This window comes from Callithrix jacchus, chromosome 6 (assembly GCF_049354715.1).
Source record: "Callithrix jacchus isolate 240 chromosome 6, calJac240_pri, whole genome shotgun sequence".
Lineage (NCBI taxonomy): Eukaryota > Metazoa > Chordata > Mammalia > Primates > Cebidae > Callithrix > Callithrix jacchus.
The window spans coordinates 86,430,497-86,447,168 of NC_133507.1; the positions used below are offsets into that span (position 1 = coordinate 86,430,497).

A 16,672-nucleotide genomic window follows, 5' to 3' on the forward strand; every position below is an offset into this window, starting at 1 on the left:
ACTCTATTATATAACTGGTAGTGCCTAAGAATTGAAGTGATGAATAATTGTATTATTGTCATAAGATAATTTTTAAAAATATATATATGAGAAACTTATGAAGATGAATTTTATAAATTAGTTTTAAAATACTGTGGCCTATTTAATATATTTTAAAACATAGTCCTCATGTAAGTAATGTATATCATAACAAGTCAAAAATAGAACCGAAAGAGTTGGTGGGCTTTTTTTCTTGATGAATTAGAAATATAACCATGACTAACATAATTTACAAATAGAAGTTGAAATCCAAAATTTGTAAAATTTTTCTTCCTGAATCAAATAATGCCATTTCTATCTTACTGTATTTTAATTAGCAGAGGTTTTTTGGAAACGGCATGGTACATATTCATACGATGACTCAAAATGTAACTTGGCCTGCAATTTTCTTTCGGGGAAAAGTATACCCTAATTCCAATCCATTATTAAAAAGCAGATAACATGTGCACTCTCTGAAATGCCTATGACTTCACTCTTTTGATTTTATGTAATTATAAGAGAATGTTCTTATGTATTTGCTTTTCAATTGGCACAACATTTAATAACTGAATGTCTTAAGATAAAGTGCATGCTTTCTTTTGGTCCATAAAGAATATCATTGGATTATAAAACTCAAAACTTTTGTAAATGTTTTATAATATAGTCACAGTGTAGTTTATAGCTGTGATTATAATAAGAATTTCTATGTGTACCCTATATGTGTATCAGAAAAATAGATACTAGTTTGCATTCTGAAATTAATAATCAGTAACCAGAACCTGTGCCTTCCCACTGTGTTATTTTCTAACATCTATCAGTTCTCAGGCAGAACTTTGAACTCAATATTTTTCCAAAATTTGCAGCTCAAAGTAAATACTTTTCATTTAAACTAATTTCAGTTAACATAGGAAAACAGGGAAAACATCACCCACTTAAAAACAGCTTAAGTTTCATGTACTTCATCACTGTAAATAAACAAGGTAAACACTGACATGACTTGAGAGTATTCTTGGGTTGAAAAAAATCTGCAGTTCAAAATAAATTTCCCCTTTGGTCAACATTTTGGACGCAATTCAGACTTTCTCAGAAAATAAACATATTTTAAAGGGTGTTTTGAATTTCACTGCATAATTTCTAGCCAACAGAATGACGGTGGTATCTTTAAAGTTGATTATATGTCAGATCAATAGCTATTATGCAGAGCTAACACAGAATGAAGACGCAATACCTTGCTTCTGCTTAACCCTTCTACTGTGACGTGAAGAAAAACTTCCCATAGGTGGGTCTATGGGGAAATCCTCTCACAAAGTGAAACTTTCCTGTTTGTTTGTTTAATAATACAGTTATTCTTTGCTGATAAAATGGAAAGTGAGCTGTGTTTTTGGTCAAGAAAGCAAAATGTTCACTAAAGTAATCTTCATGAGAGTTTTTCAACGAAAGGGGGAAGAGTTTTACATTCTGCATAACAACAAATTGCTTTGAAGCATGAGCTTAAAATGAAAATGCCCCATTACAACAGATTGTTATTTTTTTTCTGATGCTTTTAAAAGTGCCTCAACCTTTTCTACGGCTACAGTGCTAAAGTTAAGTATTTGCTATTTTATTTAAACATTTTTGAAAAATGAACATTCTGAGGCTCTGCAGCATTATTAAGAAAAGCTGTCCATACTTTACCATGTTGTTACATGTGTTTATCTGCTGATTATAAAATGTGTTAAACAGTATTTTAAAAACAAAAAATAAATGCAGAGCTGCGCTTTGATTAATTCAGTGAACAAAACATATGCTGTTGGTTCTGTTCTATGAAATTCATATATGATCAATAAAATCTTTTAAAAGAGCAACTTTGGCTTTTAGAATTATACTGCCGATCATGTTTTTTGTCCCAGTTAACTCTGGGCTCATTCTGTTAACTTAGGCAAACAAAACCACTTTCTGGCTATGATGGTAATGTCTTTTTAATATATTCTTACACTCTTTCTAAATTTTCTCTAGGTTGGAAGCTGTGTACTGTGGGTGTTACCCACTTTGTCCTAAAGATTTGGTTTATCCTGAAATATTTCCAGGTAGTTGCCTTAATGTGCCTTCATCTTTATTGAGATTTAATATGCAATTCATGCTAAATCAGAAAGTTTGAAAATAAACTTAGGCAGGAGCCATTGTTTATTTGGCAAGTCAACATGTTAGTGTTAAGGAAAATTTTATGTGTTTTAATACATTAGAGTAAGCTTATATTTACCATCTGTTCTTTTAAGATAACAAAAAAGCAAGTTTTCAAATAACATTCTTCATTGTTAGCATACACATCCCATAATGATGGATTTTTATAAGCAGGTCAATGTTGCTGCAATTGCTTACAGATTTTTTTTAATGATACACACAGAGAAAAATCAGGGACGGAAAGTCACACCAAATTATTTAAACAATTGACTAGTTAATAATATGCAACTGTTCTACAGGGTACATACGGCTATAGTACCAGTTTTTTGAAAAAATTCTCATCACTAAATATATCACATATGCATTGTGTTACATTAGAATAATGTATTTTAATCACCCAAAGGAGATGTCTAAACAGCACAACTACACAGTCTTATTTAGCATTAAACATCCTTGTGAGCTGAGGTAACCTTATAAAATCATGCTTAAATAATGTAAAACACGAGGCGGCACAGAGCAATATGCATTTTTAATTAGTAAAGTGACTAATATCGAGTGTGTGCTTTGAGGTTTTTGTTTCATTAAAAATGTATCTGTTTTTCCTGCAGCTGAATATCTGTATTCAACACCTGAACAGCTTTCAAAAAGGCTCCAGAATTTCTGCAAGAGACCAGATATTATAAGAAAACATCTCTATAAGGTAGTTATTGGGAAGCGATTTACATGGTATAAACACCATATTGAAGTACAAAGAAAAATCTTAAAAAAAAAAACATTTAATTAACATACTAATGTTTAAAGGAAACATGCTAGGGAGGGATATTAGTTGTTACACTAACAAGGATTAATTAAACTGGATGCCAGTTGTATTAACCTAGGTCTTATGAAATACGTGCACTTAATGCACGGTACATGCTTTTTTTTTAATTTATTGTTTTCTAAGATGACTGTCCTTTACATTTAGCCCCTAGAGGCTTATAAAAATGAACCTGGATTAATGTAACTCATTAGTTTAAAAGGAAGTAAAGGAAAGATTCTACAATTATATTAATGAGGATAAGCCTTTCTTCCCATCATAATGAAATCTTTAGTCCTCAAAAATTCAGGTGAATGACATTAGTGAAGTTTGGTGTTCATTTTTGAACTACTTGAAAGGTGATTTTTAAGAATTGACTATTTCTCTTATCCAATTTAATAAAAATCCCCAGTTTCTTTAGAATAAGAATGTCAGCCTCATCTCTGAGTGGCAAAGGGAAAATAATGTAAACAGCATCATTATTCACTCCCCTGGTTCATTATCTTCTTTTCCTTATTTGAATCAAGAATTTTGCATTGTTGAAATAGTAACACAAAGAAGCCCTACTAAAAGTCTTAAGTAATTGAACTAGGATAAATATGCTTTCTGAGTTTTGAAGGTGGCTCTAGGCCATGAGTAATATACCTTTTTATATTCTTCAAATGTAGCATCTTCATTTTACATAAATCCAGTATAGTTTACAATCTTGCAGTTTTATAATCCAGCATATTTTAATTTTCCTACGTTAATATATAACCTTCTACATGAAATACAGTTCTCTGCCTTTTTTTTCTCCTTTCCCAGCTCATAGTCTAAAATACATATTTACATAGTGATACATCACAACATGACTTTGTTTCTACAGGAAACAGTTAAACTTCAAGAAAAAGAAAGAGAACCAAAAATGCAATTTAACACCCAATTTCAAGCTCATTATCTTTCATTGTCTATTAACTTGGCAATGGTTCAGAAGGTAGCTCATAATAGTTTAAAATGCTGACTGAACAGTTCCAGCTTCAGTATTACTCCTTGAGTCAATAGTATTGTATTGTATACATGGGAAGCTCCACAGAGGAAACAGTCATCCAAGGTTTACCTCAATATTTCCTAATTTTTAAAGTTCAGTAGCAGTTTTGTTTGTATGAAATATCAATCGACTAGTTTCCCATGTGATAGACTGTCAAAATATGCAGATAATAAAAATTGAGGAAATACAAGTATTAGTACAAATTTGAATTTATTTTCTATATATGACACAAAGCTATTTTCAGTAAGTTCTCAGTCAAATTATTGATTTTTCCTCCTTTCGGATGAATTTTTGGTGAAGTATTTATAAATATATTTCCACCACTAAATGTATCAGTTTGTAGCATTGCTTAGCCCTGTTATTCTGCATCTGCAAATTTTTAACTATTTTAAAAGTCACTGCAACAAGTTGCCTCTAGTAAGAAAAGAAAGCAGATGTCCAGTTGAAATATTTTCATTCAACTATTGCCATAATATAGCTATAATTATTTATTTTACAAACAACTTCTGAAAACAGGAATGGCAGCTTAGAGATATGTTGTTAATACACCAAATTGTTCTTCACACAGCTTAAACGAAAACCTGTATCTTAAATGATATTTCATTGCGCTGTTACATGTGAGCACCTAAATATATTTTAGCTTGTACACCCTAAAAACGTGCATCTCAAAGTTTTATAAATTAGTAATTCATGCAAAAGCATTTATAAGAGCTTATTTATATAATTCATTTTTAAGTATTGTGTACCATAGATTGTTTTCTTATAAATCTATAATACATTTTCACATATCCCTTCATCCATAGTGTTTAGTGATATTGTCTAAAAATTTCAAAAATTAATAAATTAGTCTAAAAATTTAAGCAATCAAGAGTTTTATGATACAATTATTAGGAAAAACTGGCATGTTGCAAGTTATAGAGTTAAAAGCACAGGAAGGACCACAGATGTAGTTTGTGTGTTGTTATGGGATTTAAAGCCAAAAAAAAAGTGCCTTCTAAGCCTTTATAATAATGATACAACAAGTTATTGTAATTTTTTATCTTGTGTTTTGTAAATAGACACATTTTCAGGTAACATTTGCTTTTGCTAAGTACTAGAGAATTAGCATTTTAGCTTTTACCTACTTTTCTTACGCTGTCGGAGAAGATCTTTTGTGCGTACTGTGAAAAGAATGTTGGGAGTTATTTTTAGATTTATTTCATTGGACAGTGCTGTTTTGCTTTTATAAAACATATGCTTCTAAGATCTAAAAGGATAGAATGTCACTGAATTCTTTAATTTGTTCCTTTTACATTTTTACACCTTATTCTTTTTTTGTTGTTAAAAGTTTACATTTTAAAATCATTTCAACTTCTTATCATATAGAGTTCACTTTAGGATAGGATTTTTCATATGGATTCACACTTAGAAATTTAATGACTAGAATAAGGCTACTAACACTTGGCTTTCTTCTCACATCAGACATTATACTTTCAATATGAGTGAGAGTTTGGGGTATAACTTGAAGCAGGATTTGAAACAGAATGCTTGTAAGTGAAAAGCAGAAACAGAATTTACTTTTTTTCTTAAAGTGACTCCTATCACAGAACACTTGTGTCTCTGATTTCCCACCTGAAATAGTTTCAGACCTGAAATGTGTAAATTCCTCATTTGCATTCAAGTGTGTACTTGCTCACTCTCGCACACACATGTGCACACACACGCACACACTTCCCTTAGGATCATTAGAGAAATCTAGTACATGAAAAAATTAAATGTATCTTAATAATTTTTAAAAACCTAAAACCATTTTTCTTAATTTAAGAAATATAAAACCACTTCTTAGAAAGTTTATGTCTACAGTTAATCATTGACTGTAAACTTGTACTGTCGACACATGCTTTTTCAGGTCAGGCAGATGCACCAGATACATACTTCTCACAGAGATAAAATAGGGACCTCTTCAGTGACTCCTAAGCCTAACTTGAACACAGGTTTCTAGAAGTGATCACAAAAGAATCAGCCATGGATTGACTTTGTAAACTAACAGTAGTTCTTCCCTTCTAACCCAAGCAAGTCTAATATCGTGAAGCTGTTTTTTTTTTTTTTTTGCCTCACTTTTATTATACTATGTGAATTTACTTACTGAAAATTCTCAATTATTTGAGATTAGTATTTCATGCTTTTAGAGAACCCTGATCATTATATTTTTAAATGCTGTTGAAAGACATTTTATAGCTATTTCCTCATTACCAGTATTGAAATGAATGTAAGGGTACAAATAGGGCAGTTGTAGAAGGTAGACATCATTCAGACTGACAGAAAAGATTTTCATTCTTGTCTCATTTTTCAATTACTTTTATTTATAAATCAAATGGTATTCTCTGGTTTAAAAAGAGAGATGCCATTCTTTCTTTTGCTTTTTCAAAGTGACTTGTAGTTTCTTAAGATTTTTTCAAGTTTTAGCTGCTAATTGTTTTGTTCTCTTCAAGTTCTCCAACATGACAAAACCTTTATGACCTGCTGTTATTTGGAAGAGAAAAGAATTTTTAGAGTTTTGCCTGAAACTAATTCCAAACAATAATTAAGCTTACAATTCACACTCATTGCCCAGAAAAGCCATTTGTGGTTATCTTGATTATGTCAAGCTATCTATACCTGAACCACAGCCAAGCTACTTTGCTTCCTTCAAGAAACTAGTCACTTTACAATTCCCTTTTAATTTGAGCTTAAACTCTTATATTTGAATAAGGTGCTGCTCACTAGTTTTAATACTGCTCCAGAGTCCTTACTTTATCCTTAAACATGACAACTTAAATGCTTGCGACATTCTAAGAAATTCTAAAATCTCTGCACCAGCACCAACACAATTAAGGCAAATTCTCAGTCTCAGTCTCTCACTTTTTCTCTCTCTCTCCCCTCTGCCTTTCCCTCCATTCCCTTTCTTTTTCCCTCTCTCCCTTCCTTCCTTCATTCTTCACCTCCTCCCTCAGTTTTATTTGGTCTGGCTTTCCTTTGATTTGTCTAAATAAAATAAAAGGAAAAAGCCATTTAGCATCACAGATATGCTTTGGCTGATTAAGATCAGTTAGAGGTTTTGTCCTTCTCTGCTTACTTATTTGCAGCCTGACCCTAGGTGCTTTACTTGGCCTCTTTATGACTCATCTGTAAACCTGGAAGAATACTTTTTTAAAATAGCATTTTCCTCCTGAGGTACTGCTGTAATGAAATAATGAATACAAACCTGTTGTAAATATGAAGTGCTTTATAAAGTTTACGTAATAGCAGTAGTGGCATTTATCTTTGTGTCTTCATCATTTAAAAGTAAAATTCACATTAGCAAAAACTTGTATGTATAGTATTATGTCTTGTGTTTTATAAAAGTTAAACGTTGGATGATGAACTTCGAATGGCTGTCATTCATAACATAAACCAAAAAAATGTGTGCAACAGAATATACTCATTTGCAGAAAGCGGTAGCCTTCTTCTCTGGTTGGAAATACGACGACACTTTAAACCAATCAGAAATTGAGATTTCCTGAGGTGATGAAACTCAAGAACCATTTACTTGGTGGCTTTTTGAAATGTAATTGACGTAAGTGATGGAAGTTTGTGATACAAATTTTCAGCATACTTTCATCTTTCAATCATTAATGCTCTTCACTTCTTTCTCTTCTCTCCCTCCTCCTCATTGCAGGGTGAAATCACTCGGTTTTCTTGGGCAGCCCTACATGGTAAATTCAGGTCTCTGCTTACAACAGAACCTAGGGAAGATTTGTGACAGATGGGGCTAAGTCACAAACTTGCAGCCTAAGGCAGAATCTGAAGAACTTTCCAGAGTGTGCCCATATTTACCTGATCAGAGAGAAAAGAAAATCTGCAGAGGAAGCTGAGCCTGGCTGCTTGTCATAGCTGACACAGAGCCATCTGCCACAAACCTGTGGCGGCTTCAGATCTCCAATCCCTGCCACCACCCCAACTCAAATTAAATACAGATTCCTAGAGACGTTATGATGGTTACACATGTCCTCGGCATCACATGTAGGAGACTGTTCAAAAAAATATGTGGCCTGTTGTATAACCGCACTCATGTATCCCATATGTGGTGCCACATTGAATTTCCGGTTGAATCTGTTTTTATCCTTTGTACTGGATGACATGGTGCCTGAATTCTTTCTTTTCGCCGACACGATGGCAGCCAAACTGCAGCTTCAAACGCTCACACTTGGCTGGGTTTCTACCTAGGTTGCCAGGTTATCATCGGAGCCTTCTTGTGTCCTCAAAGGGCCACGAGGCCTGAAAGGAGGATCAGAATGCTTCAGAACTAATTGGGCAGCCATTGCAGAATTGTTTGTGGGCAAAGGGCTGCTTTAGCACTTTTCTTTTAGCAAATTAATGACTCTCCGGCACAGGTTTTTAAGTGAAGGTATTAATAAGAGGTCTGGCAGGTATTCCCATGGTTCACATAGTTACATTTGCATTTCATTAATCTTAAAGAAAGTTGCAAGATAAACAGCTGTAATTCGGACAAGCATGACAAACACAGTGAGGCCATCTAGCCCATAAAATGAACACTGACATAGTTGTTTTAATTTTTTTCCCCAGGTAAAAATAGAGAAATCAAAATACTTCTAACAAAACCAGTAATTTTGATAGAAATATTTCTCAAAAATACTTGGATCCACCTACAAATACAACCTTTTCAAGATAAATGCTTATGATTCCAATAGTCAAACTGCTGTGTTTGTTGATGTAAAGACGTTTTGAATGGCTAGATGGTAAAATAAGTTTTTAATAAAGTACTCACTTCCATTTTTAATTAGCATATTCATTTACATATAGATGTATACATCTACCTATATGTTTCTCACTGAATGTTTTCCTTGTGACAGAGACAACGAATACAATTGTTTCTTTTCCGGATGAACAAGGATCTGTTTTGCAAATGTTTGTAAGATATTATGACATTTCCAAGATTTTCTTTGCATTCTGGAAAGCAGGAGGTAAACATTTGTAGTCATTAAGGTAAAGTCTGTTGATAAACCATCTTCTGTTTACTGACAGGTAAATTGTAACTTTCCTAGCTTTTGAAATGAATAACTTCTATACACCACAGAGTGAGGCACAGGCAGGGAAAGGTGGCTAGACAAGGGGCAAGCCAGGCTCTCTGGCTTCTGGAAGGATTGAGTGGGCTAGCAGGCATCTTAGATAGAGAAGGCAGTGATTCAGAAGTCCAATAAGGCCCATTTGACAGGTAGCAAAATCTAAAGCAGGAAATAGATAAGGTTAGGGAGTCAGACAAAGGCCTTGGGAGAGAGGCAGTATTACATATCAAAGAAACCAGTCCATGAGGCCTGGGAATTTAAAAGCAGGAAGAGTAAGAAGCAGAAACAACAAGCTCCATCTGAACAGACTCCTCCCTCCAACCTTTATGAGACCCGCAGTGTGATGGGCCACCACAGCACTGGTTTCTAGATTCTTAACAGGGAAACCAGTGAACAAAATTACCTCCTCACCCAGAAAACAAAGAGCTAAGGACTATTTTGGAAGTTCCTTCCCGTCTAAGACTGTGGAACTCAAAATCTAGCAGGTGTGCTCCTTTGGAGAGCAAAACTAAAGATATAAATATGAATAAGAAATTCTTTGCCACTTCTCCTGGGCAGGGTTATACTTTATGCTGTCTACTGAGATAAACCAGATGCGTCAGTTTGCTTCTGTCAGGTGCTATGTCACAGATGACATCTTCTCCAACCAGGAAATAGTGCTTCATTGACTTTGTTTTTCTATTCTGAAAATAATGGGCTTACACTTTATAGTGGCTAGGATATTCTACACACAACTAGTACCCATATATCTTTTCTCACTACTTGATAGGAAAAAGAAAAAGCACTAAACATTTATGTATTTTCCTGATTTAGGCAAATATAATATTGAAAGTTACCTGTATGTGGGTATTTTTTCCACACTCATAAACGCAAATCAAATTTTGCCTTTAGCTGTGGCCAACATTCCTCCCAGGACAAAAACTTACATTAAAGGTGTCACTTATTTGCATGATACTGAGATTTGCAGTTTATAAAATTAAAAAAAAAAATATGAAGACTGTAATGTCAGAGTTGCTATTCATTCACATAAGCAATAAAAAGTTTTATAAATGTGTAATTCTTAACATTTAAAAATATGTAGGAGTGTGTGTGCATGTGCACACATGCTTCTCTACACCCATGACCTAGTGGAATGAAGTGTTTTTAAATAAGTTTATCAGCATTTTGTTGAAGTCTCGGTGGATAATTGGGACTACAGTTTGACTCATTAATTGTTTCCCTTTTCAACCACCCCCATCATTTATTGTTCTGAGTATGTTTGATGGAAAATTTAGTCGTTTTTTTTAACTTTCAATTGTTAATTTTTTCTTTTCCAATTCTAATTATAAGTATCTTTAAAAGTCCATCCATTATCAAGACTTTGATATAGTGTCTTGAAACACAGTTTGCCCTAAACTTAATCTGTGTTTCTGGCTAGGTGTTACTGTAACAACTATCAGGGCACCTGGTTCTTAACCTACTCGTTTATACTGTGTTCTTAACCTACTCATTTATACTGTTATGAAATAGATGCAAATACCTTTTTTAAAATGCTCCTGGTTTAATAAGCATCCTTCAAATACAGATAAGCTTAAATGCCCTGCTCCTGTTCTCAGTCCGTCAGACATCAATATGGCAGCAGAATCCATAAGTCCGTGGAAATTCAGCCATAGAGTGCTGCATAGATTAATTTCAACACCTTGAAATGCATCTGGAAGCAAAGATTTCATTTTATGTTGAAGGTGTTAATTATATTTGATATTTTTAAAAGTAAAATCTGTTTTTGAGAAAGCATCTGCTACCCAGAAATACTATGAGCCACAAAAGAAATTTCACTTAGGTCTCAAAAGATACTTTCTGTGAATGAAAGAATCAGTTTTCAAATAATAATACATGCTTTCTTTTAATGCCGACATGCACCATGAGCCTTATACTTCTATTGACTATTGACCCAAACTTCCTATCTTTTTCAGTGGAAAATTTGGGACTGTTTAATATTAGAGCTTATGTTTAACAAAGAAGAGAGTATATTATAAACCACTGACTTGAACATGTTTCATTTTAAAATTTGAATTGCGGTACAGACAACTAAGCTCCTATCCTATGCCCTCTCTTCAGAGCTAAGTCATTAAAATATAACTGGGGAAGTCTTAAAAACATACAAGTAATTCTACATGCTGTTCAAAGATACATACCTGTGTGATTAAAGTACAGTATTACAGAAAACCTGGAAATTAACCAAACTTAAAATAATGGTTACACCAGAGGAGCTATGGCAGAGAAGAACAGAACATGGAAGTGGGGAGAGGTGTATTCATTGCATGATGAGTGATCTGTTTCTTAAGCTGGGTCATGCTACACAAAGCCTTCTTGCCATTCTTTATGACTCCTCATCATGTCTTCAGTGTATTTATTGGATATACCTTTTGATAGGAAATGTAAATACTTTGGGAAACATTTTACTAGTTCTGCTATCAGTCTGTCTGTAACATTTTTTGGCTTCCTCAGCTATTGATTGTGTCAGAAAACCGCTTCCCTCAGACAGTAACAGAAACGACTCTACTGCCAACTTTGCATGAGAAGACTTTCCTCTACTTAACAGGAGCCAGGGACTTCACCCCAACCCTCATGCTGTGGAGAAAGTCAGACTTAACTATCCCCAAGTTCGTTTCTTGGGGCTGCTGATCACCATTTCTAACTGAGGCCTGTGGCATTACAACACAAGATGGAAAACTATAGCTCTAAACTCCCTTTTAAAGGGTAAGGAAAGGAAGACGAATGCAGATGTTAAATGAGCCCAGCCTTTTGGATCTCAAAAACTTCAGAGCTGCCTCTTAGAGTACAAGAGCTCTCTGAGCTCCCATCCACACTGCCCAGTCCCCGTAGTGTTGCCGCCTGTCCCTTTTCATCTTCAAGGCACAGGAGTGAATCATGGTCTCTGTCCTTTCCTTGCAATCTATCTCAGGGGAACAGTTCTCCCTGGTATCTGTGGGATGCCCTCATTGCATATGAGGCACAGATGGCTTGAGGGACCAGGCTCCCCACTCACTCTGCAGTCCATTTCTCTATGTTGGAATTTGGGATCAGTTTTTTCAGGTGTCCTGCCATCATCTATCATTATCTGATTGATTCCTTATCCTCTCCCAACCCCAAGGAGAGGATTCTAATTGTTTTTATAAACTGATATAAGGAATTGATGATTCTTAGAAGATCATTTTAAATGGTTATATTACTTTCCTATCAATTACTGCATTTAAATAGCAGGCCTGAGGTGTGGTGCTAGAAGATGTGACTCCTAGGAATACTGGTATGACCTTTCTCAAGCAATTCAAAATCCTTTAGATCTGCAAATTTAATGTTTTCAATATCATTTCACAAACGAGAATATTAAGGCATATATAGTGACATATTTAGGAGCTGAAGTGTGTTACAGAAACAGAAGATTTATTGTATAAGCCTTTCGCTACGTGGCATGCTGTCATTGTCACCCATGTGCCGTTCAGGAAGCACCAAGTGCAGTGTACATGACTCAGTTGGACCCCTAGTTCCCTTCTATTTCTCTCTCCAACTGGCAGGAAGCAGCAAAGGGCAGTCAGGGTGTTTATTTTGTGTCCCACGTTTCTGACATTAAAAGGGATATTAAGAGACCATGTCATATGGCCAATATTTTAATTGTTTTTATTATTACTCTGATTCTCCCTTTAGGGAGGCATTCAGTGAGTATACCCTATCTGTCACAGGCCCCAACCACTCTCTGTGGTCTTACCCCTCTGCTGAATTCATACATTTAGATAACTTCCCTGGGCCTCCTGAGAAGCACTTATTTTTGTAACCTCCTATATTTGAGATGTAGGAAACAGAGGAGAAGTTGACTTGCCTTGGGTCCCACAGTGGTACAGGCAGATCTAGAATTCAGATTTTCTAGAGCTCTTTCACTAGGCTGTGGTTGGGCAATAGTCAAGACCAACTCTTCAAGGAGGGAAAAACATCTGTCTTCTCATCTCTTTGTCGTCTTTCTTCCTTCTGCCTTTCACTGTCAGAAGAAATGTGTTAATAAGTCGCTAATACCTTACTCTAGGTGTATTTCATGTTACACCTGCCAGTATTTGTATTCTCAATGAACAAAAGGAGAGGAATGCAGAAGAACTGATTTCTGTATGAAAAGTTCAGACTCTGTGGCATTTGTGGTATTTCTGAACAACTGATCCTTCTCTATTGCTTTTTGAATCATACAACGACAAAGCTGCTCACCCAGGTATGTATAAGGCTTGACCTTCATCCAAAAGGCAGCCCCTTGCATCTTTCCGCACAGGGTGGAAGAGCAGAGGGAGCAGGTGGCAGCGTGGTAGCACCTTTAACTGTGCAGCACTGGGCCTGCTTCCTCTCATACAAAAGCGATAACGCAGAAATTACATCCCGAGACTTACTTCCCCAGAAAGAAAAGGAAGGGGAGAGATAACTTAAAAAGGAAAAATTTCTAATATGGTATTAGACCCTAATTCATAGGGAAATTTATGCCTGAGATATGAATTTCTGGAAATAGGGGGCTTTTTGGAAGGGAAACACTGAAACGTCCTTAATTATAGAGTAATAAATACCAATGGTATATTATCTTTTGATATTTCCTTACACAGATATCAAAGCATGCAGCTGTTTTTGAAAACTGATAATCAAGTACAAAATAAGTATATTACATCTTACACTTACAACACACCCTTCAACTAAGCAGCATCATGGAGCACTTAACGGTGAGAAACAGAGCTGCTCATAGTAGAAACCTAACTGAACAAATTAGCTTTGAATTGTAACTTAAGAATCGTAGTCAAACCAAAGCGCCTGTCCTTGCCAGGAAAGGCATTCCAAAGGCAGAGAGCATGCCAAGTAAAAAGCCTTTGCTTCAGGATTATGGAGGCAGTTCTGAAAAGCAAGCATAACTTAATGATCAATCAGAAAAATATAGAGCAGTAACTACACAACTGAAGGATGCATAAAAATTGTACAAAGCGTTAATAGTGGAATGGGGAGGTAGGATGGGATTTTACCAGCAAGTATTAAGCTCTTGGAAAGCTTCGTTTATTGCCGTCAATCCACGCAGTAGAAAGAGAAAGACAAACATGTTCAAAGAAAAGTATGTGGACAAATGTAGGGGGTAGAAAAGGAAATGAAGGTTAAGCAAGGCCAATATGATTCAGAATAAAAGGGAGGGAGGGAAGTATAAGGAGCCAGCTGCAATTACTGAATGTTACATTAAGAAGAGCTGAAATTGAGAGGGGGAGGTCTTGAGTATTTTACTAAGTGGATTAATGTCCTCTTCCTTGGGTGTCTGAAGTTGCAGATTTTAATTTATTTACTGCAGGGATTTATAACGGAATTTGTAATGGGTGGGGGAGATAAACAGGGACAATTATAAACTGTTAGGAAGTAGAAAAGAGAACCACTATATAATACTTTCTGTAAATTTAACTGTAATAAATGGTTTTAAGCTATGGACAAATATGGTCAAAAAAATGTTTAGTCCATGATAATAGGATTTAAAGGGAAATAAGAGATATGTCCAAAAAAACTTAAAGACCAAAACAAAGAAAGAAAAACCCACATAGATGTCTGAAGCCAAGAATTTTGAATGGAGCTAGTTTTATTGCTATTCTCCTTTCTCCACCCATTTAAAAAATAAATCATAACTCTGGCATTTAAAAACCTACTCATGAACATCATTTATTAATATAAACTTAATCCTGTGCTATTCTTTGGTGGGTGGTAAGAACATGAACTAACAACAGCTGGACTAAAAGGATGGCAACAGGACGATCCACTCAAACACAGGAAAGCCAAAAGAAAAAAACTACTCTGCTCCCTCACGTTACTTATTTTACAGAAGGATAAAGCTGAAAAGGGGAGAGGGTGTGGCTAAACCACAGAAAGACTGGATGCCTAAAGGAAAAATCTTCAAGTTTTCCTAAATGTGTATTAGAAGTGGAAGGGGGATTTAAACCTTGCATGATTTCCATCATTTTGTTAATCTGCTAATCTGCTTCCCTGGAAGGTGAGAAAAAGTGCTGTCTGTCTTCTGCAATTGAAGAGACTAGGGCAGAAACTTAATCATGTTCTTATCCGTGAGTTCTTATACCTGGCTGTCGTCTGGCTGGCAACCAGTCCACAGACTACTGGTTTAGGCATTTGCCTGGCAATAATGTTAGCCATCATTTAAATTGTTAAATATGAATCAGAAAATCTTTAAGAATTACTGATAGGCAGGTGTTAATATTGAATGTAATAGTATTTGGGGTGTGGGTAAATCATTTGACTGGAACCACGTGGGGAAAAAAAAAGACTTGGAAATCTTATTTTTTTAAATGCTGTTGGGGAGATGGCATTAATGAAAAATATGTAATTGAAAGTGGAAAAAATCATCTACAAAGAAGATAGGTAAAAATGACTAAGCAAAGCAGCCTTGTCACCTTCGACCTGATGCTTCATTGTATCAGAAGAAAGTAAACAGATTGCTAACAAAGAGACAACCCCTTCTAATTTCCAAAACTGGCGCAGCAACAGGAGGAGGAAAATAGAGAAGAATGCACTGTGTGGTGGCTCAGGGTGATCCTTTGAGTATTAAAAATGAGGGCACAGACCTAGAGGTTTTTAGTGGTCAGTGGGTGGACTTTAGATTCTGAACACTCCTCCACCTTCTGTGGAGAATTCGGGACACGGTGGAGTTAAACCAGTATCTTAAATCCCAGGCACAGGGTGGAGATTGCTTCGTGATCATGATTAATTAAAAGGAAAGAAATCAAAGCAGACATCTCTCCTTTTTCTATTTGAGTCGCAGAACCATGGAGGGGAACTTGTGCTCTCTGGTGCTTGCAGCTATGTTCCCTGGCTTTCAATCGGCTTGGCTTCTCCCCTTGTATTCTAATGCTGTGATAACAGGCCAATAAAATAGAATCTACAAAATTGCAAAACAAAATTGTGTGTATGTTTGTGTGTATTAGAATTTTACTGAAGATAATGAATTGCAACACTCTAAGCACAAAAATTTTTAACTTAAAATATATGAGTAATGAAGTTTTAAAGCAGCAAAATGTGCTCAAGCGGAGCATTTGTAGTACCTTTTTTGTAAGAGGTTCCCCAGATCTCTGGGTGCATCAGCAAACTGTCTTCCTACACCAAGGAGCGTGCAGCTGCGATTTGGCCCCGGGCACCACCTATCCAGAGTCACTACCTAATGCATTTTACATTTGCACACTTTGTCAAGGGGTGAGGGGCAGATAAGAAGGGGCCTTCCCCCACCCCCCAGCGTTCTGTTTCGTTTTGTCGCGGCCGTCAGCGGACACATGGAAAATGGGGTGTACGGTTTTGTTTGCCTTTAATCTGTAATTAAGGATCCCTTGTCTGGGGCTTGCTACCTCTTTTCTTTCTGCCTCCCTGCGGCTCGGGTCTTCCGCCCTCACTCGGGTCTGGCCTGGCGCACCGCAGCCTAGGAGCTCGGGGTCGCCGGGCGGAGAAGCAGGCGGGGGGCGCAGGGGCATCCGCGGGGCTCGGCACTCGCCTGCCCGAGAGAGCGCGCGCCCCGACACACCGGCCCTGGCTAGCCCGAGCCCCGGACCAGCT

At 36.1% G+C, this 16,672-nt stretch overlaps 1 protein-coding gene across 1 annotated transcript in view; it reads left to right on the top strand.

Moving 5' to 3' along the window:
- Nucleotides 1-16,028, top strand: part of QTMAN (queuosine-tRNA mannosyltransferase) — a 413,460-nt gene extending 397,432 nt beyond the window's left edge. The window contains 3 exon segments of the mRNA XM_078327881.1: nucleotides 2,014-2,084; nucleotides 2,787-2,878; nucleotides 7,678-16,028. Coding sequence (XP_078184007.1) covers nucleotides 2,014-2,084; nucleotides 2,787-2,878; nucleotides 7,678-7,761 — 247 coding nt within the window. The 3' untranslated portion in view covers nucleotides 7,762-16,028.
- Nucleotides 16,029-16,672: the final 644 nt, after the last annotated feature.